This window comes from Anguilla anguilla, chromosome 2 (assembly GCF_013347855.1).
Source record: "Anguilla anguilla isolate fAngAng1 chromosome 2, fAngAng1.pri, whole genome shotgun sequence".
NCBI classification, from domain to species: Eukaryota; Metazoa; Chordata; class Actinopteri; order Anguilliformes; family Anguillidae; genus Anguilla; species Anguilla anguilla.
In genome coordinates this window covers 9290528-9317631 of record NC_049202.1, presented here as the reverse complement: position 1 = coordinate 9317631, position 27104 = coordinate 9290528, and the positions used below count along the sequence as shown (strand labels likewise).

The 27104-nt window shown below is 47.1% G+C and overlaps 1 protein-coding gene across 1 annotated transcript in view; it reads right to left on the bottom strand.

Annotated features, from left to right (window-relative positions):
• Positions 1–27104, bottom strand: part of LOC118221018 (RAC-gamma serine/threonine-protein kinase-like) — a 74200-nt gene that overhangs the window by 16521 nt on the left and 30575 nt on the right. Inside the window, exons 3-6 of the mRNA XM_035405581.1 lie at positions 6130–6255; positions 1084–1195; positions 655–799; positions 156–287 (exon numbers count right to left, since the gene is read on the bottom strand). Of these exons, the coding sequence (XP_035261472.1) occupies positions 156–287; positions 655–799; positions 1084–1195; positions 6130–6255 (515 nt within the window). The remainder of the gene's footprint in view (positions 1–155; positions 288–654; positions 800–1083; positions 1196–6129; positions 6256–27104) is intronic.

The window sequence follows — 27104 nt, the reverse complement described above, 5'->3', positions numbered from 1 at the left end:
CTTCTGGAGATACTTTTTTGTGTGCAATTTCTTGGATAACCCCCCCCCCCATTTCAGGCATAAACTATGTGGACAGTCACTAAAATCCAACCCTGATTGGCTAAATCTCTGCGGGAAGGTTCCATTCCAGTGAAAGAGGGGAGGTACAGACATACCTTTGCGATTATGACTTCCTTCTTCAGAATCTTCATTGCATAATACGTCCCGCTGGCCTTTTCTCTCACCAGAATGACTTTCCCAAAAGTGCCTTTTCCCAGGAGCTTTAAGTAGTCAAAGTCATTCATCGTCTGCAACAAAAACAAACCATGATGTCACTTCCTGCTCATGTACTGCTGGTCTGCTGGTCACATCCTGTTACATGTTCTCCTATTAGTCTTAATAGCGTGTTACAGGGATGGTGTCTTTTTGTAGGCCAACTCAGAAGTTTCTTCCGCCATGGGTTCCCTTTGAAGATTTCCAATGCTTTTTTCCCATAGGGATTTCATTTTCTAAAAAAGTTTAATTGAGTTGTAGTTCATGGTTTCTCTGTTCAGTATATTTGTGCTCACCATGATCACATATTATGAAAAATATGAAGCTCACCTGACGTTTGTGGTGGAGGGGGCAGGTAAATCTCACCTTGCATTTGTGGTTGAGGAGGCAGGTAATGCTCACCTTGCGTTTGTGGTGGCTGGTAGAGGTGTCCATCTCCTCCTCACAGATGTTATCGATCTGAGACGTGGGGCTGCACTGGATCCTCTCCTCTTCCTGTCTTTGGAGTTTATCAGCCACCATCTGGATCGCCTCCATCCACTCCTCTCTATATACAAAGTGTTTACACGCTAACTCATTTACACACTAACCCATTTACACACTCCTCTCTGAATATAGTTATAAAGGTTTTACAGCCTAAATCCAGTTTACTGTTTGCTCTAGGTTGTACACTAGCTGAAAGCTGGTGCCTGGTTATAATACAGACTGAAGGAAGAGACTTTGAAAAGTTGGGATTTACTGCTGATAATTTATGGGAAATACCCATGATGCACTGGTGCAGGTGATTGTGATATCACAGATAGCATCGCTGTGGCAACGGGCCCCACCCACCTCTCCTCGGGAGTGTCCACATGGAAGGTCCGCTCGATGACCGTGGTCCATTGCAGACACCTGATGATGAAGGTGTTCGGCTTTGGCCTCTCCGTTTTCATCAACTGACATTCTGAGAGAGAGAGAGAGAGGGAGAGCAGGTGGGTGGGTGGGTGGGAGAGAGGGACAGGAGAGAGAGGGGGGAAGACAGAGAGAAAGAGAGAGGGGGAGAAGGGGGTAGAGGCGAGGGAGTGGAGAGAAAAGAGAAGGAGGAGAGAGGGATGAGTGGAGTTGGGAGAGAGGAAGGAACAAGAAAAGGAAAAAAGAGGGGATTTGGGTGGGGAGAGAAAAAGAGCAGGGGTGGATGATGAAGGGGAAGAGAACGAGAGGGACAAATGGAGAAGAGTGGGGAAGGGGGGGGAGAGAGAGGGAGGGAGAGAAAGAGGGATGAGAGAGGGATGTTCACACAGGGCAGGTCCACATGTCCACTCCACACACCGTCTGTTGCTCATACATCCAGGGTGCTGATGCTGTTTCCGCAGCGTTTCTGCAGAGATAGCGCCTGCTGCATCTCCATTATCCACAGCACATAAAGCATACATCACAGCGTGCTGTTTTATAAGCAGCCCTCTAACGACCAGCCACTCACTACACACTCTAATCATCATCGTCACAGAAGGCTCCGCGTGACCACTTCCTTTAAAATATTTTGCGCTCGTTCGAGGTATTTCTAACACTTAGAAATTGTCCTTGTTTTAACTTGGTTTGCATAAATATTTTAAATAAATACATGATAATCAGTCACGTTGCACTGATCACATCATAATGGGAGAGGGATGAAAGCTTTCTGTGGGAATAGTGCATTTCACAGGTCAACGGCACTCGCTGGAGATCATCGATAGGTGCTACACACAATGAAGCAACAGCCCTGTTTGTGTGATTGACCACCCAACAAACCAATAAAGTGCAGAACCAACCCCGCTCAAAAAAAAAAAGAAAAGATTGTCCGGGATGAAGTGTTGCAGTTTATTACACCTGATACTGCACTCCTGCACTTGAACACACACCTGCAGGGCACAACAATGGACAGACCGTTTCCGTGGCAACGGCCATCGAGGGCGGGGCAAAGAGCAGAGCCGGGGGTCCCGCGGCGAGACGGATGAGACCTGGGGAAGGTGGCGGAATCTTTCCCCCGCGCAGGTGTGGAACAACATTCCGGCAGGTTCTCTTCTCGGCGTGCGCCAGAGTAACAGCTGCCTCCCGCCCCCCCACCGGTCGGGCTCCCCATCCAGGTACGCGGATGAGGTCACGACCCCAAAAACACGCGATAAACAGACGGGAAGCGGCCGCGACCGTGGGGGGGGGGGTGGGGATGGCTGACAGATAGAGGCGTCAAGGACACCGGTGTCACCACAGACATCGCCGTGACAACACAAGGGCCAAACAGCAGGCGAAAATTTCCGCCAGCTCGTAACGAGGCCCCTCCGCCCGCCAATTCCGCCACAATCGAACCACGGGGCGTCGCAAACACGGGCAGGAAGGTTAATGACGACACAGCCGGGTCTCAAACCTGCCCTTGAATCTAAAAACGTTTCAAAAAATAAAAAAATTGTTAAAAAAAAAAAAAACTGCCACTGCATACCTGCATCAAGCTGCTGGTAACACAAGGTCAGGAGGAGGGTTCACATCCACAAACGGAGAGAGAGGGAGAGGGGGGAAGAGGAAGGGAGGAGAGGTGAGGGGAGGGGGAGAAAATAAGCTGACGTTTGCTTCGCCACAGCTGATCGCAGACGACAGGTTTGGCTGGCAGGCAAGAGCCGTAAAATAAAAAAAAACGCAGCGGCGATAATTAAACAGCGCATAAACTCCGGCTTCCAACGTGCGCGTAATGGCACTGTGCGTTTGAGGACCGGGAAGCAGCTTGCAGGACGGGAGAGCAACGAGAGAGCGAGAGAGGCGTAGGAACAGCCCTACAGCGCGGCGGCGTTTCGGAGAAGTAATTAAAAGTACGCAGCACGCAAAATATTTATACATCGGCTCCATAATGTCATTCGCGGATGTGCGCCTCGTCTTTTCCAGATGGTAAATATCATAAAACCTCCATTAAGACAGCGCTGGTGCAATCTGTGAGCGGTACTGTACGGCTGCGCGCGCGAGCACCAGCCGCCTCGTTCGGCAGAATGCAGACGTCGCACTCTCCGTGTTCCGTTTTAACAGGTCAATCTGTTTATCCATGAGTGGAAAGAGCAGAAACACGAGAGATTTAATCTTTTAGACGCTGGCCAGGTCTGATAAGACTGTACAGCCTTCATGAATGCAAGGTTTATTTCAGATTTATCTTATCTATACTGCGTTTCCTTGTAAATAATATATACAACATTATTATTAGTAGTTGCAGTAGTAGTAGCTGTAGCAGTAGTAGTAGCACTACATTCTCAATCTCTCAAACAGAGCCAGCTAAAACTGCTTTCTGTTCTCAGAATATACAGAGGAACACACAGAGCAGAAACCTTATTCACCCTGGGAGGCCTACTCTCAGTGTGTAATTTAAAAACATATTGAAGTTTCACAGACTGAAGCCAAATACAAAAAAACATGGAATTAGGTTTCTTGCAGTTGATCAATTTGAGAATTCATTTATAAAGTAGTTCCACTAATTGCCCATTTAGTGCCTCAATGAGTATCCTGTTGTGGTTCAGGAGTTTGTGTGTACCTTCACTGACTCATGAGGAATGTGTCGACAAATCTCTTACAGGACGCTTTGGTTTTTCTCTTGTAAAATTTAGGAATGGCACAACAGGCGTTTGTGGAGACTGTGCCCCCAATGGCGATGAAAAGAAGTGGGTTTAGCTGTGGGCAAAAGGAGAGTGTGTATATGTGGTGTCATAAATCCCATAAGCCCTTTCTCTCCCTCAAAGAGTGGACCCTCTTGTGCTTGCCTGCCACTGTCAATCAGCAGCTCAGACACACGCGCGCACACACACACACACATATACACACACAGCCCCAGGTTCACTGCTGAAGTGTGTTTGGAATGATTCCATTTACAATCACTTAGGAATTCAGCACTAGCTCGTATCCATGGAGACTTACACCGCTTACACTATTTACATACAATCCCGTTTATACAGCTGGATATTTACTGAAGCAGTTCAGGTTAAGTACGTTGCCCACGGCGACAACAGCAGTGCCACACCTGGGAATCAAACCTGCAACCTCAGAGTTACAAGCCCCAGTTCCCTAACCACTATATCACACTCCTGCAGGATAGAGGGTATTAAGAGTACTTTCAGGGTGTTCTTGAAAAACTGCACATTTTAATTACCTTTTAATAATCAATTTTGTGCTTTCAGGGAAAAAAATAGTCAATACTCGACAGTGAACCCAGGGGAAAATGCATAGTTGGCCAATTAGATGGTCTGATTAAACGGGCCAAACATGGCGGATTAATAGAGGTCTGGTGAATCCAACTGGACACTACCTCTCATTTCTGTTTTCCTCATAGCAATCACAGTTCTTGGTGAAAAGCCTACAGTATAAACTAACCAATCACACTGCTTCTCCAAAGCTTTTTTTTCCCCCTTTTTGCAGAATTTGTTTTGATTAAATTGGCAAAACTTCAACGTTTTCCACTCCCCAGATTCAGATGAAACAAAAATTTGAGGAAGATCTTAATACAACTACTCTTCGATTGCACAAACCCATATTTAGTTTTATAAACATTTAGAAAAAGACACACTAAAAAGCATTCCCATAGTAATAACTCATTTTAGAGAAAACTGCCAAGATAGAATTATACAATAAGAATCCTGTAAGATGTCTGAGGAAGCAATAAAAAGGTATTTTTTAAAGCTCACTCCGGTTGTCAGTGTGACTGTTTTAACTGTCTGCGGAGCTAGTAGAAGGCCCTACGAACGTGTGGCTCGGGTTGCCAGTGTGACAAAATAATGTGCCTGCCTAGCAGACAGGAGAACTTTTTGAGAGCCCGCTCTGGGTTGCCAGTTGGGTGCCATGTGATTCCGGCGGGAGGGAGGGGGGGGTTTTGCCTGGCTTTGGCTCCCCATTTCAGGAGCGCATTCGGCACCACCTGGCCTCCCAGCTCCTGCAGCAGATGTGGAGCGGCTCTCAGCTGCCAGAGCAGGCTGGGACGGATGGAGGGGGGGCTGCCGTCCCTCCCCCAGGCGTTAGCCGCAAACCTGGCCCAGCCAGCTGACGAACGGGAGCGCGCCGGAACCCAGATCTGCTGCAGTGCGTCCGCAGCGTCGCGTCCACGAGCAGGGCCCGCCCCGACAGGAAGCCCGAAGCGTCCACGAGCCGAGCGACAGGAAGTCTGGACGCCGTTTCTCCCGCTTTCTCCCCTGACTAACGAGGACATGCTCATTTTCAGACTCTTAGCGTCTGGGTGTCAGTGGCGTTTGGCTTTACATGCTGAACAATCTCTCCTGCTGTCTGCAGTGAAAGGGTGTAGACCCTCTTGGTGTACACAGGCCCATGACATACGCTTAGGGTTTAAATCAGGGGAAAAAAATCACATCTCTGGTGCAGGGAAAGGGGGCTACAGGATGTTATGTCCCTCTGCCCTCAGTGGGGGGCACTAGTCATCAAAGCGCACCCATAAAGTCTTGTTTGTTATTTCAGAATAACAAAGGAATGGTACTCCGGCATCAAAAGTGGGATCCCGGACGAGCCCCCCACGCAGAATTCCGAAATAACAAATAAGACTTTATGGCGCTCATGGTGACCAGCGCCCCCCCATTGAGGGACATAACAAGGAAGTATGGCCTTTCTGGGTATCACACCAACCAATCAGGGAGTGAGCCAACAAAAGCATGCAACAAAAACCCGAAAATACAGATCACTCCAAATATTTGTGGTTCCTGCTCCCCTCTGCAATCCATTACACACTTGAACACCCCTACAGGTTGGGCTGCTTTCTCAAGTCAAATGCCAAAAACACCCCATCTAAAATTCATACTCATCAGCGTGTGCTTCACGGCCTGAAATTCATACGGTAACATGCTCACGTTCAGAAGAAATGAGACAGAATAAGAGCAGATGCGGACTCACTGGCCACAGAGAAGTTATTGAGGGGGTAAGGGAGGTCTGCGTCTTGCGGCTTTTCCTTGTAGCCGATGAAGGAGCCATCTGTTTTCAGCAGGAAGTACCGCGGCCTCCAGTTCTTAATATATTCTCCTGCAAAGAGACAGAGAGACATAACGCACATTATATAAAGCAGGGCGGGACGACACATTTCATTCTCCCGTGAAGGTAAAGTTAAATAATATGCATTATTATAACAACAGCGCATTTAATTCCCTGTAAAGAAGGTGTGAGATAATTCAGTTTATAAAGGCGTCACAATAAAGTAAAATAATGCACTTCATAACAACAGTGTAAGGTAATGCACTTTATTTTAAAAGACTGTGTAAGATAATGTACTTCACAGAGAGTGCAAGATAACTCACAGTATGTGCATTCTACAGCAGAATCTGGTGAAACAATCACATCAATCAGACTATTACTTGGTCGCCATAGCGCCCATGTACACTAGACTGTGCCCGTAAAAAAAATCTTGTATCCATAAATAGAATACCGCGCCCATAATCGGCAGACTGTTCCCATAAACAGCATACCGTACCCATATAAACGGCAGACCGTACCAATAAACACGCAGACTGTACACATAAAAACAGAACTGTACCCATAAACAGCAAACCGTACTCATATACATAAATGCACCTCCGATTTTACACAGTGTACTCACTTATTGTAATTTAAAGCAGATTGCACAACTATAAGTTACTCAGATATACCACATTTAAAATATCTGTGTGTGATTAAAACAGCAAACAATATTAATGGTGTAAAAACAGCAAAGGAGCACACGCAAGCAGAAAATCACACTAAACCAGGGCTCATTCTCACAGTGAACCTTGCAGTTGACTGTTATTTATTTGAAATTTACATTCCCTAGATCTACACATAAAGAGGTCCTACTAGCTAAACTCGCTGCTGAGTACAATGCAGATTGTAGCGGTTCGTTTGGTCAACTTCACACATATCGATTATAAATGGATACTGAGAGTAACACTGATGTTCTCCCCTTTTCTAAGTGGGTTTAGCTGTGGGCAAAAGCAGACTGTGTAATGTGGTGTCACAAATCCCATAAGCCCTTTCTCTCCCTCAGAGAGTGGACCCTCAGTCAGCCAGCAAGTCAGTTAATCTGTCAGTCAGTTGGTCGGTCAGTCAGTCAGTCAGTCAATCAGTCAGCCAGTCAGTCAGTCAGTCAGTCAGTCAGCCAGTCAGTCAGTCAGGCAGTCAAGTCGGTCGGTCGGTCGGTCAATCAGTCAGTCAGTGAAACCACAGTTCGCGGGGCTACTCTCACTGGCCACCGCTGAAAAAAATAAAAGGAATGTGATCGTGGTGTTGTTTAAAAGCACCCTCCTCCCCTCCTACGGCTACGGCTGACGGGTCCAGCCGGTGACAGCCCTGATCGCTTATTTTCTGGAAAAGAAAATGTACAACATGTTCGATTTGTAACAGCCACTTACGGCGTAATAACGGCAGCTTTTCTTAATTAACGTGTCAGGGAAAAACACCTGCTCATGTTAATTTGAGGAGACGGAGGTCTTCTCTGGAATGCCTGCGGAAGGCTGGGTACTGGGGGAGGAAGGGAGGGAGGGATGGAGGGAGGGAGAGAGGGATGGAGGGAGGGAGAGAGGGAGAGGGAGGGAGGGAGCGAGTGGGAGATAGATGGAGCAGCCAAAGAGCAGTAGCGCTCTCCCTGAACGCACTGACCAGAAACTACAGAAACTCAGATAAACAGCCACCGGCGCTTCCTTAGATACAACATCTATGTTCACGTCTCTCACACTGGTTTGTCATCAAATTTTTTATTCTTTTTTATTTTTTTATTACTTTAAACCACTTGTTTTAACGTGTTATGCAGTGATCAAAATTGTAATTTTACACTTTTTAGAAATGGTCAGTATCTAAGACAATGCAAATATTCCCAATAAGAGAAAGTACCAATTACAAAAAATTACAATTCAAATTTGTGGTTTGGATGCAGGTCATGGCAAGTAAAAATCAGACCTCCACAACTTTTTAAAAATGTTAAACCATCCAACAAAGGAAAGTCATTAAACAACAGTAATACTGAATAAGAGCTTAGTTTTCTTTTAATACTTGCAGTACTATAAATACATTTTGTATTTACACAGGAGGGAGACCACTGCACCATAACAATGATTTCAAATTGGAGAATAAAATCAATCACACCCTATTTTAGTTCCATATAAATAACAATCTAGCGACAAATATTTGGTTGTGAACAGCGTTACATTTTTATTGCTGTGCAGCCCAGATGACACGGCGTGAAAAGTTCCGTTTAATCAAACAACCGATTGTTTCATCACGCGCAAAACGCGCTCTCTGGTGAAGAGCCCACTGCAACGGCTTCCCGCCGGAGCTCTCCAACGGCACGCGGACAGCAGCGAGCGCCATTCCATCACACACTATAACGGTAACGGCGCGGCTCGTATGAGCCCCGAGACGTAGCCGCGACGGGCATGCGGAATCACACCCCCTCGTTCTGCAAAAAAAAAAAAAAGAAAAAAAAAAAACTTGGGCGCCCCGTCACCGGCATCAGCTTGCGCAGAAACTCGCTTCTGTTCCCGTCCCCGTGCTCATTTCGAGAGATCGAGGTTTTTTCAAATGAGAAACAGGAAAAAACAACCATTTGTCAATTAGCGGAGACAGGGATGTAATGTAAGGCTTTGGCCAGGGCTGGCCAGTCTGATCTACAGATGGCATAAAGATGGCCGCCCTGGGACCCCCTCGGCACCGGTGGACAGATACCCAAGTATCTGAGTGTGCTGCAGCCTGGGAGAGAAGCCAGGTGCTAGGAGGGAGGGAAAGACAGAGAAGGGGATAGAGAGAGGCAGAGAGAGGGAGAGTGAAAGAGAGAGGGACAGAGACAGGGAGAAAGAGTGCGGTGGAGAGAGGGGGAGAGAGAGAGCAAGGGAGCGAGCGAGGGGGAGAGAGGTGTATGATTTCAATAATATTGTATTTTATTGTATTTTTGTTTTCCATTTTACATCCTTTAGTTTTCTTTTTCTGTGTGCTTTGGCAACACAAGTGCACACTTGGCTTGCCAACAAAGACAGAAACAAAGAGACAGAGAAAACAGGAGAGTCAGAGAGAGAGAGAGAGAAAAAAAAACTTTGGGCCAGCATCCGAGGATGCCAGATCGCTCCCCTGCATGTGCGAGATGTACCGCTGTGATTTCTGTCCTTCAGCTGGTGGGCAAAGCTTCGGCGCGTCGCGGCGATCACACGTCTACTGCGGCACAGGCCTGTCTTTCTCTCCCCACCACATTTGTCTGTAAGTTTGACGTACAAATAATGGCGAGGAGGACTAAATTTTTTGCCCCCCCCCCCCCCCAACAGTTTGGCAAGATGATTGCGGAGATCGCTGAGCTCGGCAAGCAGTGGTTGTGAAGGAAAAAACACTGTAACACGTTTATTTTTACAGTACATCGGTTACAGACAAGCGCGGATTTTATCCATGCTTTGGTGTGTTTTGTCAAGGTAGTTCCCTATGATCAAATTTTCCTATAAATTCAAATCTGATGGGAAAAAGCCACAGAGAAAGTATCAGTGCAAGTGCCGGAGTGGGCAATTCAAAACGTGCCTTCATCTAATAGTCACAAGAATAGCTCACCCTGGGCACAACGTACGCATTATCTGGCTCAACAATCAAGCGTTCCTAAGGTTTAGACAAATTACTCCTGCTGAAGTAGGTGAGAAGAACTGAGGTATGCCAGCGTACACGCTTCTCTGAGCTGTCTCTGTCATGTCTAATTATAAACTTGAAATCACAAAGACATTTTTGCAGCTTCTAGTCCTTGTCAATCGAGCAGTTCGGCATGTCTACGCACCGTTCCTGTCTTGAACTATACCCCCAAAGGGAGGGCACACATTTATTTCATTGTTCCTCTTGCCTTAGTTCAATGCAAAGTCATTGACCCGCATTCAATCAACATTTGTCCTTACCTTTGACGAAAAACTAAAACCAAGAATATAATTTTTTTCTTTACAAACACAAAGTTAAGGACAATGTCGCTTGAATCCCAGCTATTGTCTATTACACTGCCGTTAAAAAGTACTTTTAAAAGTATCCTGATTTCCTCTATTACTGCACATCTGTCACACTGAATGGTTGCAAATCTTTAGACAAAATGTAATATTATACACAGGGAACCTGAGTAAACAGAAAATACATTTTTAAATTACTATTTCATGCATTTAATTAAGAAAGTTACCAAACACTCATATCACCCTCCTGCGGAGATGAAAACAGAGGCGAAGGTCATGACACCACTAACAACACCCAGTCAACAGCGCGGAAGGAAGTCACACTCACACTGTCACTGTTTGGATCCGAGACACACACCTGGTGCAGACGCACACGTGCACACACGGAGGCGTACACACACACACGCGCATACCCGTGCTCTAACAAACTCATCCATAAACACACACACGCATGCACACACACGCATACCCACGCTCTCACCCATACACACACACACACACACACACACATACACGTGCTATAACACACTCACCCACACACACAGACACGCACGCGCACACCCGCTTTCTAACACACTCACCCATACACACACACACACACACACACACACACATACACGCGCTATGACACACTCACCCACACACACAGACACACACGCGCACACCCGCTCTCTAACACACTCACCCATACACACACACACACACACACACATACACGCTCTATAACACACTCACCCATACACACAGACACGCACGCGCACGCATGCATACCCGCACTCTCACACACTCATCTGTACACACAGGCACACAGGCACAGGCACAGGCACGCACACACACACACACACACACACACACACACACACACACACACACACACACACACACACACACACACCATGTGACAGCATACAGGGCTATGTTAAGGTTCTCAGACACCTGATCTGGGATCCTGGGCAGGCTCAAGCCAATCCACTTACAGAGTATTTGTGTCATCCCCTGATGGGACAGGCAGGCCCCCAGCGTGCGTGGCAGAGGGGTGAAAGCCCCCAAAGGTGGAGGTGAGGGGGCGTGCATCTGGAGCCCCTCTCAGTGGAGTTTCACCCCTCAGTCAGTGAGAATGGGGGGGGGGGGGGGTGTGGAAAGCCAGGAGCAGCCTGGAGCCCCCTATAGGAGACTGTCAGCTGTTCCTGGAGTTTCTGCTGGTTACTGACAGAGCACACTCTGTATCTCTATATCTCTGTAGCGATATATCTCTGTAGCTCTACCGCTTTGTAGCTCTATTTCTGAGGATAACAATAATAATAATATGAACAATAATAACGATAATAATACGTTCTTCTTCATACTGTATGTGTTTATGGTATGTAAGTGTTTATACTATGTGTGCATACCCAGGATGTTTCAAAGACCTGTACAGGTGAAGACTGTACAACAAAACAAAAAGGAAAATAGAAATGAACAGCTGGCAATAAACTGCCCACTCTACAGTATATGTTCATAGAAAGGCGTACTTTAAAAAGTACTGAGCCAATTTAATTAATTTGCTAATTGATTATTACCCCATTATGAATTTACAGATTAGTTTACTAATTTACTTGTTAATTGTCACACGCGTCTGATTCTACTTTAGGAGAAATGGCATTTCTGATTTGAATAAATACCATTTCTGAATGGCAAGCAATTACAGTACACGAGTACACTGCATCTGTTCCCCGTACTAATCAGAAAGTTTTTTTTTTTTTGCTTCCTTTAATTAATAGAAATTTTTTCAGACAATGAGACTGCAAATGAGTGTCCGTAAGCAGAGCACTGATCTGATCGGCTTGGGTTCCCTCAGAAAGGACGAGTGACCTGCGCTAGCCCGTTAGCGCACGCGTCTTCCCCACCTGCCAGGGCTGTAAAACAGCCATTCGATCTAAAGCTGGCCGCTGCTGCCGCTGCTGCAGATGCCCGTGAAAGTCCAGCTGCTCTCGCAGACCGCCCCGGAGTTTGAGCCTTTGTAGGCCCTGGTGGGTGGCATTTTGGCCTTTTCTCCTGTTTAAAAGCACAGTAACTGCAGGGGTGTGAACTCACCCCCCAAAGGAGGCGCCAGGCAATTGGGGGAGGGTGTAGGGGGGCAGGTAGCTGCCGCCGTTTTGAGTGGGTGCTGTGGGCTGTTTTTGTCAGGATTGATTAAACTAAAGCGGTCATGCTATGTGAAGCCAGAGTGCCTTGCTTTACATTTTACAGATTTTTTTTCTAACTGTTCAGCACCAAAACAAAACTTCACTCATTGAAATGTCATACATTCGATTCATTTGCAAATACAACGCAAGAAAATCACACTGAAAATGACTGTGTCATTTATTACAGTGTGCTCAAAATGTTAAATTAAGTAACACTCATTCAAGCACAATTTTCAATAAGATTTAAAACATCCCATAGGAAAAATATAACTCCTCTCTCCCTCCTCCTCTCTCACTCACTCTTGCTGTTCCCCTGCTGTTCACTAGATGGCGATGTTGTTTCCCAAATACAGGCTCTTTTCCCACTGCAGTGCGTTGCCCCGGAAACAACCCCCCCAGCTCCAGTGGCATTACATGTTGCGGAGGTTTGGGGGGGGGGGGGGGGGGGGTTGGTCAATACTGAGAGCCCCTGACAGAGGAGCACACACAAACCCCCACCCTAATTCTGGGCTAAATTATAAAAACTTCCACCAGGAATATAATCCCACGCCACACCCTGGCTACCGGGGAAGTGACAGGTATGGCAGTGGGCAGGGCCCAGGAGACAGGAAGAGGAGCCCCCCCCCTCAGTCAAGACTCTGTTACCGTGACGCTGGTTACCACGACGCCACCTAACACATGACCAGAATGCCTACAGGCGGCAAACTGGACACAGTTTCTCCTTGTGCTGTGGAAACACTAGGGTCCAGCAACAGAGTGCTTTTTTCCCAATATCAATACATTGATAAAAAATACCTACAGAATTGACTATATTCAATATAACACACAATGAACCATGTGGTGGAATGTAGCCTATACCGGAAATAGAACAGATAATTATTTTACGATTAAGTTCCCCCTGCTACTTTTTCAGTTAACAGAAATGTAAAAAAATAAAATAAATAAATAAAAAACACTATTGTGATATAACATTTCATAATACAGAGGGAATCCAGACAAGGAGAATTAAATGCAGACTTAATAAAGCACTCTTGTATGCACTTATGAGTCAAAATCATATCCCGATTCAGATTTTCATGCGACTTAAGACACGCCCTCTGAATATTGACTAAATATCTGAACATTGAATATTGATGGCACACACCCTCAAAGGTAAAACACACCCACCTGGTGGCCTATAAAATACTTTGGCTCTGTCAATCATACACTCTGGTTAAGCTGTGCTTTGCCATGCATTACGCTACATGTGATTGATTTATTCTGATGATAGGAATGGAAAAATAATGAGTACCTGCCAATCAATGTCACTCAGCCAATTGTAGTAAAATAAAGTAAAATCCAACCTCCGAGGTAAATTGTCATAGTTGTTTTAAAAAAAAAAAAAAAATTTTCCCAACATTTACGAGTGGGAGGGTTAAGCTTTTGAGGTTATAAAATAAGCAGTGTTTATAATGGATGAGTCGGCTTGGGTTCCATTTGAAGGACTGGCTTGTACATGAACACCGTGCAATAGCAGAGATCTCCAGTTCTGGAGGGCCACAGCGCCTGCAGGTTTAACACCAGTCCTGAAGGGGGTCACAGTGCCTGCTGGTTTTAGTGGGTTTTTTTTTTGAGCACATAAATGTTGAAACACACCAAAAACCAGCAGACGCTGCGGCCCTCTGAAACCAGAGTTTGGGATCCTAGCCCAATACCAAGTGAGAAAGACTCATCCACACTGAGCTGTGGATTGTGTGTTTTAGGGGTAGTGACTGGGGGTGACGAGGGAGGGGTGAGAGGATTATGTCTGTCTGGGAAACTCTTCTTTGTTTGAGGGGGTTAAAAAATGCACTGAGCCACAGGCCCAACGGCTATTAGCGACAAACGCAAATCCAGCACTTCCACGTGCGTGACCATTTCCACATCAACCAAAGACCTGCACTAATCCCCCTGATTGGGACCCTTTCCACACCAAATGCTCATGCGCTTCAGCCCCCTGGTTAGTTACCTTGGTGAAAAACCGATTAGCGAACGCCCGTAACCGTGATGATGCAGAGGGGTACAGTGGAGTTCTCGGGGCTCGGAGCCGGACTCCACTGAGCGCGCTCAGTGAGCTCGGCGCAGACACCAGCTCATTATTTATTCAGCCTACTGCAGACGGGTAGAGAGTACTGGGCTGGGGGTGGGCAGCTGGAACAGAAGAAGACAATGCGTACACACCCCCCTCCCCCCACCCTTCCCATACATCATTACCATCCGCACACCCCTGCCAGGACCCCCCTCTTTACTCAGTACACCCCTGTACCCCAAACGCCGAGGCATACTTAGCCGCTAAATCTTACATTTGCTGGCGTATCGTGTAGCTTTCCATTACAAGACCATCACTCTTGGGGGGGGGGGGGGGGGGGGGGGGGGATTCACATTAAGCGGATGTTGAACACTTTGACCCCTCAGCTATATAAATCAATTCCCCATTCACTAAATTACCATTCAATTACATCTAATAAAAAGAGGAAGAGCCAGAGGGCTGAATTTCATTGCTTCCACGCACTTAAAGAGCACATACTTCAAAGCAACCGGATGTTTACATTAACACTCACACAGACGTAACGTGAACTTGGGATGGGTAATAACACGGCAATCAATAAAAATTCAGGTCCAATGAACCTGTACAGTAAATGATCAAGACATCTCATAATCGAAATCAGACTCATCGGGTTTGACTCCACGCTACACCAATCAATCGATTCCCTTTTTGCCAATTATCTTTCCGTTAAATCTGATCAATACTCGGATGCGCTAAGCTGCTGCCGAACCAAAAAACAATTAAGGAGGACCACAGCGGCATGCAAGCATTTCACGATTATTAAAGCTGTCGTGGGGTTTTTTTCTTCTATATTCGTTACCACGCCAATTTACACAGTGCAGCGGGATTGACTGCAATAGCGACCTTAGCAGCGGTTTAAAAAAAAAGTATACCAGCCGCGTAGTACAGCCAACCAAAGCACGTGTCCATTTCAAATCGATACACTCCCTTTCAAATCACGAATTTTACATCTTTCACAATGACCCAACTCAGCGGCAGGCTGAAATGACAAAGGTAGAAATCAGCGAGCCATTGTCTGTGTAAAATCTGCGAGAATCGGAAGTGTTATTTTCCCGCAAAGCAGGGCGATTCGTTTTTATTTATTTATTTATTTATTTATTTATTTATTTATTGCATATAGCATTGGCATTTAATGATGCTTGAATTCCCCGCAACATCACAATAACGTTCATTAATAAATAATTATTTTTTAAAAATGATACAATATCTCCTGTCAACACTTCGGCAAATCTGCGCTGTCTGGCGAGTCATGAAATATACATGAAAATCAGAAACTGATTTTCATTCAGTCCCACAATGAGCGGCATTAAGGAGTAAGTGGAATGGGAGGCCAGCTCCAATCAATAATAGCCTACATGTCTGCAGACGTCAGTTACCCCAAGCCCCCGAAATTGCTTTTATTGGATTGGATGAAGCCTTTATTGGAGCTTGCGCGTCTGCCGGTCATGTCCCGACGTGACCTGCTCCCATTCCTATCGGCTGCCGGCCTATGCGCAGAGGAATAGGAGTGGTGGAGTGCTGAAGTGACTTTTACTGGGGGGAGGGTCATTTTCCAACTGTCCTCCAACCACAGGTTTACACATCCCTCTCATCCTCTCTCTTTTTGTTCTCTCTCTCTCCCTCTCTCTCTCTCTGCCCGTACTCTCCAGCACCACTCTGAATCTGTCATGCTTTGAAAAAAAGATATTTTCCTTCTGGCAGATGGCAAGTCAACAATCAGTAGCAGCAGCAGCGTTTCCCTGATCGGCCAATCACAGTCAAGCACCCACCCCCACTGCTCACCCCCACCCTCACACAAATATACACGTACCCACGCACACACACGCACACACACACACACACGCACTCCTATGCCTCTCTAGTCCTCCATCTCCTTATAGATGCAATAATAAACTCTTTGTTTGTCTCCCACAAGACAGCTGCTTAAACCATTTTGGGATGAGGGCCTCTCTGGTGAAACGCTCCAGTACTAAACACACACACACACACACACACACACACCCTTCTGTTCACTCTGGGTAAGAGGCTGCATTGATGGGGCCATGCTGTTCCACACAGCTGCAGGTGGTAGGGCTTGGTGGGGGGGGGGGGGGGGGGGGGGGGGGGGGGGGGGGGGGGGGGGGGGGGGGGGGGAGGCCACTCTGAGTCTCAGTAAATGAGTGGAGGAGGTGTGAGAGAAGAGGAGGGGGTGGTATGAGCTGAGCGACGGCTGTCCTGCAGTTAAATTTAAAAATAAATAAATAACTACTTAAATAATTAAACAAGGGGGGAACCTCTAATCAGGGTGGCACAAGCCATACAACTGCCAAAGTGGGGGGGGGGGGGGTAGAGATGTACTTCTGCTGGGAACTCATCAACCCCTGCACCCCACCAAGCCCAGTGACCCCAAAAAATAAAAACCTCCTTTTATTGTCCTGCATCTCCGCGGTTACCGCCGAACCCGATGACATCGCCTCAGCCTTGACAGAGAGGAAGACCACAGGGACACAAATCAACTGTGTTCATAACCCACATTCAGAACTGTGCTTATCGAACAGACAACGCGTCAAAAAAAGTGTTTTAGTCCTGTAATGAGACTTAAAGTCTTTTATCTCAGGTAGAGAATATTATCTTCTTTTAAGTTACATTTAGCTTTTTTTCTTACGCCACTGGCAAATCTTGAAATGAGTAAAACTGTCTCACTTCACTGGCAATCTTTATGGCTTATTTAACAGAAATGTAATAGAAATATGACTACATCAACATATAAGACAAAGTACTTGTTAAGATTGAAAAAGATTTTTGGTTTTTGCAGTGAAGTATTTCATAGTCAACCGAACAACTGCAGTAAAATAGCTGACGGTTAACAAAACTGTTGATCTAATAAACTCGACAAGTGCGACAAATTAATAATACGTTTACTTTGACTTTGAGTCCAACACTGGCAGAAATCCTTAGCGACAATTCTTTGCCTTTCCCTGTGTGTCCCTTGGTCTAAGTACAGACCTGTACTTGCCTGTTTGTTCATTAGACATGAGGGGGTGCTCTAGTCATCAACACTGAAGCTGATTTGCTGGCCTCACGCTCATCTCCTAATCGCATAGGATCGTAGCTACCAGGCGTAGATGCACATGTTCAGCCTAACTCACAAAAGCCTTATACACCAAGTTTCTGGGCCTCACCTACGTTTTGTGGGTCACTCTGAGTAACAGCATGTGATAAATCCTGAAATGTAAATTAAATGGAACAGAACTTCATTACAGTGGCGGAACCGTGATGAGGCGGTTTTGAGAGGCCAGCATTCCTTGGGGTACCGGCGCGTCACAAGTCACATCATTATGATGAGAGTTTCTCTAGGATGCTGTCGTGACAGGCAATTACATCTTCCTAAAAGCTAACTCAAAAACGAAAAAAGCATTTGGGGACCTCCCAGAAGACAAAAATGCCTCTCTCTAAAAAAAAATTAAGCGGTCAAACCCCTTATTTATGCTTCAGGTTTTTTAAAATGGGAAATCCATGAGGTTATTTGTTTTGTTCCTTTTCTGCTATGACAGCTGGTTTGGCCGCCAAGTCAAGGTTCTCCCCAAGACTCAACTGAAGTGTGATCAACAGGAAGTGCATGGGGGAAGCAAATTAGAGACGCACCTCTATAGTAAAATGCTGCAATTATAGTTTGCCCTTCAACTAAGTAAAGCAGGCTTTAGGAACGTGCTCGCTGTTCAGGGATATGTAAAACACAATAACTCAAAATCCTCTCTCCCTCCCTCATTCACCAACTTACATTAATGAAACAAGGTTCCCTTCGGCTGATAATAGAAGAGAATCATCAATATACACGTCAGACAGGCAGGAAACTGAAATTCCCACGACTCCCACCAAAGAGAACCTAAACACGCCAAATGATTTACGATTATGTGAGCAGAGCTTCGCAGTCGATTTACAACGCCATGTGCGATCAGATTTCACGTTCACTGTTGTCACTGCAAGAGCAACATGCTATTCATATTACAGTTAATACGAGCGTAATTTTGCTAATAGGATTTTCTGTGCTTAAACAGACTCCTTCTGTCTGTTGTGCTCATGATTTAAAATTTATCCAGTTGGAGGAAATGACGGGAGTAAGTGAAGGGGCTTTCTGCCCCTCAGCCAATCCCCTTTCTGCCACTAATCTGAACCGTACACAGAATATGCTGTCTGCATGATTATGCGTGTGTTCTTGTGTGTGTGTGCGCACACGTGTGTATAACCCCCCCCCCCCCCCCCAGTTCAAGAGCATTCTGCAGTATTCTGTCTTTCTGCAACTGCAATGAACTGCATTTCACCCAAATCATTCAAGAAAAAAATGTGAGGTACAACCAAAATATACAACCTTCGGGCAGGTGCAGAAAAAAAATGGAAATGTCACGCAGTGAAAAAAGAAAAAATTCCTTGACAAAGCCTCTGCCTTCCCAGAGTACACTGTGTTCTGTACCACGGAGCGAGAGGCACACTCTAGCAAGGGTAAGGGGCAGCCTGAGCTTCGAAGGAAGGCATACAAGCTTCACAAGGCAGGTCACACGAGGATAAAAGGGAGAGCAGGTGTTGGCGTCCTCGCAACGGCGCTACACGTTTTTGCTCTTCAATCATGTTTGCCGCGAACAGAAATCAAATTACACACGAGCAAGGACAAGTCTGCCCGGTAACAACCAGCTAATCGACAGGAGGTGGAGGTGCACCGGTTATGGAAACATGATGGTATGGTAATTAAACCCCCGTCCCACACAGACAATTAAACCTGCTCAAATGCAAAAACGTAGCCCCGGTTTGTACCTGTCAAGTGGGTTCAATCATCCGTGTGGGAGTTCCACGGTTAGCGTGGCGCTACACAAGCGCCGCGGACTTGTCATCGCTTTTCAGGTGCTGTCAGGCCCTCGAACAACGACTGTTTACACTTTACTACGCAAGGTGGCAATATGGTCAAATCTGAGCCATTTGGAGAGAATGTGATTTTACATGGTAGAGTGCCAGAACGTTGCCAGATAAGGCAGCGCGGTAGAGTTCCGGAACACGTTCGGTTACAGAAGCACAGTAGAGTTTCGGAACACCATCAGGTAAGGAAACGTGTGTGAACACAACCAGTGACTTCAATGATAACTTGCCGCCTCGACTACGGCAACCTCAGTCCAAAATACACCCCAACCGAAGCCCAAGGAAGAAACTGAAATTGGACAACCTTATTCAGACCCCCCCCCCCCCCCCCCCCAAAAAAAACCCCTCCTCCACCAGCGGGACATAATTAGCACGCTGGAATTCACTGACGATTAACGGGTTTGAAGTGCTCTGCCTGGTGGCCGTGCTATTGTAGGTCAAAAGCAGATTCTGCACTCCTAATCTAGCCACATAAACTGCATCCTTTAATCCTGGGATTAGTCTCGCTGCTCGTCTCCAGACAGTTCCGCGGTGGGGCACCCCCCACCACCCCCAGATACGCTGCACTACGTGGTATCCATTTGATGAATTAAATCAGTCCCCCTCCCTTAGAGATGCACAACGGGAGAACTTACAAAGACACAAAGACTCACAACATAAACACAAATCGGCACACCGCAACCGGAGACAGGCTACGTCTCGTTCGCCTGGTAGGTACGCATAGCTACCCAAGTTCACGTAAACAGCAGTGTTCCTAACTTGTGTCATCGAACAGCACTTAAGTGTGAACTCTGGTATTTCATTTATTTTTAATTTTGATCAGGACCTCAAAGGCACTCGGCCGGTGTCCAACCACAGAGTTTCCCTGGGTTTCCTCTAAGAGTGACACTCTTGCTGTGCTAAACAGGAATGGCACATGGTACTGATGAGACAAAGACACTGGAGGAAATGGGAATCTAAGCAGATGCAGAATCAAACAATGAGAGCCTGCTTACTGTCCTAAAACACACAGGAGAGACCCCCCCCCCCCCCCCAAACAGCTCTGGTACCCCAAACCACAGAGAGATGGCACTGTGACCTCAGGGATGCCCTAACCCCCCGCCCCCAACCTCCGCTTGGCGATAGCTCGATAGCTATTGTTATACTCCTCTGTTGCTAGGAGCTATCTGTTACTACAACAGGGCTGGGCCTGGATAGTAACAAGCCCCGCCCCCCACCACTATGCCTCTAATCCCCACCCCCTTAACACCCCACCCCACTCCGCCCATCCGGCCCCACCCCCTCCCCTCAAGCGACAGACTGGTGCTAATTACAGTGTAGCGCAGATTAGCGATTAGGACGCGTTCCACGCAGCATAAACTGAGCAAAACAAAGCAGGGCAAAACTTGGGCTGCACACACACACACACACACACACACACACACACACACACACACACACGAACGCGCACACACACACATATGCACACACATACACACACACACGTACACGCACACACATACACACACACATGCATACACGCACACACACACACTTTATGCACACACACACATACATAAACACACGCGCACACATGCACGCAAACACATATACACAGGCCTCATAAGTAAATGCTGGAAAATGGAAACCCTACCCCATCAGCACACTAAAAGTAGGGGTGTTCTGTAGAAGAAGCTGTGACTGCAAACATCCACTGCACAGGTGCTCTTTTGAAGCAGCTGTGAGCACTAATGGTTAACACACACACATTCATGCACACACACACCCACGCACACACACACACACACCCCAAGCACATACACATATGATATCACTGCACTAGAAAAACCTAAGCACCGTTCAGGAGTGTTGGCATGCAATCAACTTCCAGACCCGTTCCCAGTACTGGCTGTTATAGTAGCCCTGACCTTTCCTACACCTCTCAGACTACTTCCTCCTTCAGTTTCACTTCCTGTCTGACAGCTAGTTTGGTGTCTGTGGTCTGAGAGCCAGGCTCGAATGTGGCCAGTCTGACAGGAAGCGCGAAACGGGAAGTGTGAAACAGGAAGACTAATATAAAGAAGTGGCACCCTGGTTTGTTTTTCCAGCAACAGTTGTTTCAGTATTGCTATGACTGCTGCCCCTGGTTCTACATGAAAGTGGAATATATGGCAACATATTGAAATGAAATACATTATCAAGATGGGGAGAGATATTGCAACACATCACAATATATGAGCAAACAGAAAATTATCACAGTTTTCAGAAATTGCAAGACATCTCTTTAAACATTGCTGTTAAAATGTTTTCCACCTAGCCAGATCCAGTTCTCCCCCCCCCCAAAAACGGCACATTACCACAATATATTGCAATGTATTTTTGTCCTTACAGGTAATTTGTCCTACAAATTAGCTCAGCCTCAGAGCCATTCGCTAGGCTCGGAAGTTCACAAGGCTAGCAAGTTGGATTAATTGCACGCTTCGCTCGAGCATTAGATCATTCGGTAACATCACAGCTCAGCTCTGGTTCAGAAATACTATTCAAAAAGGCTTGCGTTCCAGCTAACATAGACCTAAATTACCCACAGAAATGACCCAAAATAACAACAGAAAGAATCATTAATTTAGCCCCAAATGACCCAGTGGAGTGGTGCGCCCCTGCCCCCGGCCCCCCTTCTCTGGCCCTGCAAGCATCTCCATGACAAAGATCAGCCCTCATTATTTATTTATTTAGGACATCCAAACGCCCCTAAATCTGTACCAACAGCAGTGCCGTGTTAAGGACTCAATTCTATCGCAGCATCTGCACTTCTCAAGAGGCAAAATCCTGGCAGCCCACCAACCCTGAGACAAACATGCACGTTAAACACTTCAGATGCTGGAAAAACGCAAAAACAGTCTTACAAATCCCTGGAAGTCTTCAAAGTAATGCACTTACTGAACCAAAAACAGAAATCCTTCTGAGAATATTGAGTGAAAATAGGCTACACATAACACAGGAAGTCTTTACTGCTGTCGATGTACTTAAAAAGCCAATGCTTGGGCGAAACTTTGACCCGTGAATTTTAAGGTGCAGTTCATCAGATTATCGTTTTCAAACATCTATGCAAAAATTTCTAATAATTGTTTGACTCGAGTCTGAGGTGCGGGGGGGGTTGGGTGTTTCCTGTCTCTGTCATCTGCCCCTCCCCTCCCAGCTCATTTCTAGGACAAAAACAGAGGACAAGAGGAGAGGAGAGAGGTGCAGACTCCTCCAGGAGCCCCTAATCTTCCCTAATCAGTGAGGTACCCCCCGAGCGCAGCCCACACAAGCACACACACACAGTGCACACACACACACACACACAGTGCACACACACACACACACACACAGTGCACACACACACACATGCACACACCCACGCACACACACACACACAGTGCACACACACACACACACACCCACGCACACACGCATGCACACACACGCACCCATGCACACACCCCACACACTCCCCCCCACACGCACACACACACCCCCCATGCAAACACACACACACACACACACACACACACACACGTTCCCTCGGGGCCACCTGCCCCCCCATCGCTTTGTGCCAACCGGCCCACTGCGGAAGCGTTTCTTTCATTTTGTTTTCCCCGGTTGTTTTTTTTTTCCCCCTCAGTATTGGGGTACGGGGAACCCCCGACACCTGCCCCTCCTCGCTGAGAGAGAGAGAGAGAGAGAGGGGGACACGCACGTTCGCCAGAGAGCAGATGAGGTGGAATAACAAACGCAGCGCTGTTTTTTTTTGACTGGGGGGGGGGGGGGGAGCTGGGCGGGTGGGGACTTCACAAAAGGCTAATTGCCCAGTGTTCACCTCCTCACCCCTGCATCTGCCAAGGGCCTCCATGGCGGAGTCTCCCCCCCGCAATTAAAACACAACAATACAGATGCGGGGGGGTGGGGCCTTAAACAGGAGCAGGACCCGAACACCCCCCCCCCCCACACACACACACACCCCCCACTGACAAAACAGACTTCCACAAAGCTGAATCTTGATGAACACTGATATCGAAAAACAGATAAATATGACAAATGTGCATCTATAAATGCTTACAGTGTATAGATGTAAAAAGTACATGGTTTAACCAGCCTTTCTCATGCGAGTGGCAGTATGTTATCTTGGGGGTTTTTTTGGACCGCTTTACTGCATCTGGCATTGCGCATATGAATGTATGTATGCATGAAACACGCTAACTACATGCACATGTGTGTTTTGATTCTTAAACTGCTGCAAGAAGGTTAACACCACTTCAGACACAGAAAGCCAGTGTTAAAGAGAAAAGAAGGCCAAGTAGAGCTAATCTCAGCACCAAACTGGGGGGGGGGGGGGGGTTTTTTTTTTGTTTTTTTTTTGGGGGGGGTATGCTAGAATCACTCGGGTACCATCTGTGTCCTTTGTGTGAGACCCGCTGCAAGCTTTGCCCGCCAAAGGCTGTGTTACAATAAGGGGTGGGGGGGGGGGGGGGGGGGGGGACTGCTGGCTGCCTCCAAACTTAGGGACCCCCACTCTTATCTCCACCCCCCAGGGAACCACTCCTCCTTCCAACCAGACCACCACTCCCCAAACACCCCCCCCCCCCCCACCCTAACCCACCCCAGTCTGCAGCTGTCACGTCTCAGCCCCTCCCTAAATCTGCCCCCCCCCCCCCTCCACAGTCCCACTCATGTCTGTGAGCTGCTGCTGTCCACAACGACCCCTCCCCCCACCCCCACCCCAAAAGCAAACACAGAGAGTCACAGCAGCCGTTAGGACACATTCTAAGTGCACTACCTCACCCAGACCAGAGAGGGGCAGCACCCTTTTTGTTTTTTGTTTTTTGGGTTGTTTTTTGCAGCACAAGAAATGTCCAAACCGTGCCAAGGGCCTGAATACTGTTTGCAAGCCACTGTAAACATCTCAGTGCGGTGAATGGCAGGTGTCGAGTCCTATTCAATGCGGATCCATACAGAGAATTCAAGACACGCAGGGAGTCTGTAGAGGAGCAGAACGGCAGGCTTTTTATTTTCCTCCAGAGCTCAGTGCTGCCCCTTCTCCATTTACACCCCGCAGTACAGTAAACAAGGCGCCATTAAACAGCTGTCCTTGATTCTGCAAGTCCTTTCAACCTGCGGTGAAACAGGCAGGACAGCGACTGAATGAGTGCTGTACTTTCCCCCTGCACTTTTAGCATCTGCACAATCTACTGGATGAATAGGCCCTTGAATACATATTCCTGTAAACAAGAAATGCCTATATACAGACATACATACAAACATGCAAACATACACGCATTCACACACACACACACACACACAATCATAGGCCTATATGTCTATGAGAATTACAATGAAGTAGCCCTAAATTAGCACTACAGGCCTTGTATTTGTCGTTACCAAAAGCCAACATAATCGCTTGACTGGCGGAGATTCTCCCCCCTTTTTTCTACCAGTAAGGTGACAGCACATCTGTGCCCTCCTTGTTTTACTATTCCTGGTTTTGGGGGGGATGGGGGGATGGGGGGATGGGGGAATGGGGGGGGGGGTTCGCTCAGACCTCCCCGATATTTTTTTTAAAGTCCTCAGCTGTGTGGATTTCCGCCCCGCCGCGCCCGGCAGAGACAGAACGCGCGGCGCATGGTAATAATCCCGCTCTAAAAATAGCGCCGACAGACACCCGCTGGTATCAAAGCCTTCGCTCGTCTGGGTTCGAGGAAGAGAGAGAGGAAAAAAAAACAACAAAAAAAAAAAACGGTGGCGGTGGTGTTTTTTTCTCTCCACGCGCACGCATCTGACTGCAGCGCCGTGCGAGGCTGGGTTGGGAACGCGTTTTTTCGACGTTTTTTCGAGCCGCGGGGCCAACGCTTTAAGGAGCGCGGAGCCGCAGCGCGCGGCATCCCCGTGGCAACCCCGCTAAAAAAAAAAAACCCGATTAAACAGCATCTACCACATCGGTCTGGTCATGTGACTGCTCATCAATTAAGAAGGGGCACGGGACCTTAGCGTCAATCACAGCATTAGATTTCCTCAGGTTTACATTTGATTTATTTAAAAATCAAAATGAATGCAAACGTGTTCAGTTTTAGAAGACATCACATACATCTGAAACGATAGAGGATAAAACGGTGAAGCCCGAAGAGTGGTTATCATTATGGTCCAGTTGACGACAGTCATTCAAATCCGGTCATTTACGGGAATAAACGTTACCCACGGATATTCCTAAAATTGACTTCCTGGAAAGGTACCACCCCTCGTTTTGCCACATGACGGTTGGTGGTGTTCCCTTTTCGCTGGAAACTGCCGGGCAATCTAGGCTTGGTTTTACGAGAAGCCGTACTGAAACGCTTTTGGATCTCGAGCGCACTCTCTAAGCAACGCATTTCAACTTGGCTGAAAAAGGTTATTTGACTTAATCTCCAACAAGAGCATGGCAGGATAAAGCACTGTCATTCTGCAGCTGCCCCAGCATATACCATCTAGGATCACAAGCAGACCCCCCGCCCCCCCAGCAGTATTGTATTGCTTAGGGTAACTAGGAGGTTGCAGGTTTGATTTTCATGTCAACACTGAACAAGTAGGAGTAATGTTTTTCCCAGAAGCATTTCATATGGCCTTTGAAATTTGAAGGCTCACTGCCACATCAGGTATTGCATTCAAAAAATTATTAGATAATTATCCATTTACTTTATTTATTGCCCGGCTCTACTGCCCCAAGAACTTTCTCTTCACCACTACATTTCCTTACACCTCCAGTGGAGGGCGCTGGTGTTTCTGTACCCTCAGCTCTTGTCCAATGACCAAGCAACCTCCATCTTCCAGAAGCTTCTTGGGTAATGTCTGCTACAAAGTGCTATTCCTTAACCTGGGACAGCCCAAAATCTACAATGTAATGCCTTACTGTAACCAGATAGTACAGACCACTGATAGGTGTCCATATTAATTATTACAAACTCACACCCACTTACAATGATAAGCGTGACTAACAATGAGACAGCCGGTTGGCATTTCAATAATCACTTTCAACAGTTGAAGTTCATTGCCCATGGAGTCCATAACCATGGACTCTGCATGCAATCCCATTATGCACTGCTAATGCCCAACTTCCAACTTTCTGGAGAGTTCTGCAAGCACACTTGATGACCTGGTATAAATGTTGGTGTTAGTTATAAAATCTGAATTACATACCTTTCATAAACAATAAATACACACACACAAACATGGAACACTGCTGGTTTTCCCAGACTCTGTTGACACTAATACCCCAGTGGGGGGGGGCAGGACTCATCTGCAAACTGCAGTCATCGCCACTGACTGGAGACACAGAACCGCCGTGCGGAGCGGCAGCCCGGACACCTTCGTCTAAAACGATCACTCCGGCGCCGTTATGAAACCTCATTAGCGTCCGAGGAAACGTATGGTGATGAGCGCGGGTTCGGTGAGCGATTAATACGCCTGGCAGGGGGTTGATCCATTCCCGGTGCTCAGAGCCCTGCTGAGGAGGACTAAAAATACCGCCCCGCCCTCCTGGCCGCGGACGTCTCGCTGCCATCCCCGGACGAGCGGGGAGAGAGAACGACAATCCAGGGGCGGGGTCGGCCACATCTGGCGATTAACCTTCAGCGGACTGTGGCGCGAGGCGGGGGGGCATCACAGCCAGGTCTGCCAGCCAGTGACAGCGTGACGGGGAGGGGGGGGGGACCAGACACTGCTGTTGGGTCATGTGATCTCAAGATCCCACAACCACTACTCCCCACAGAACCCCTACACACACGCACGTGTGCGCACACACACACACACGCACACACA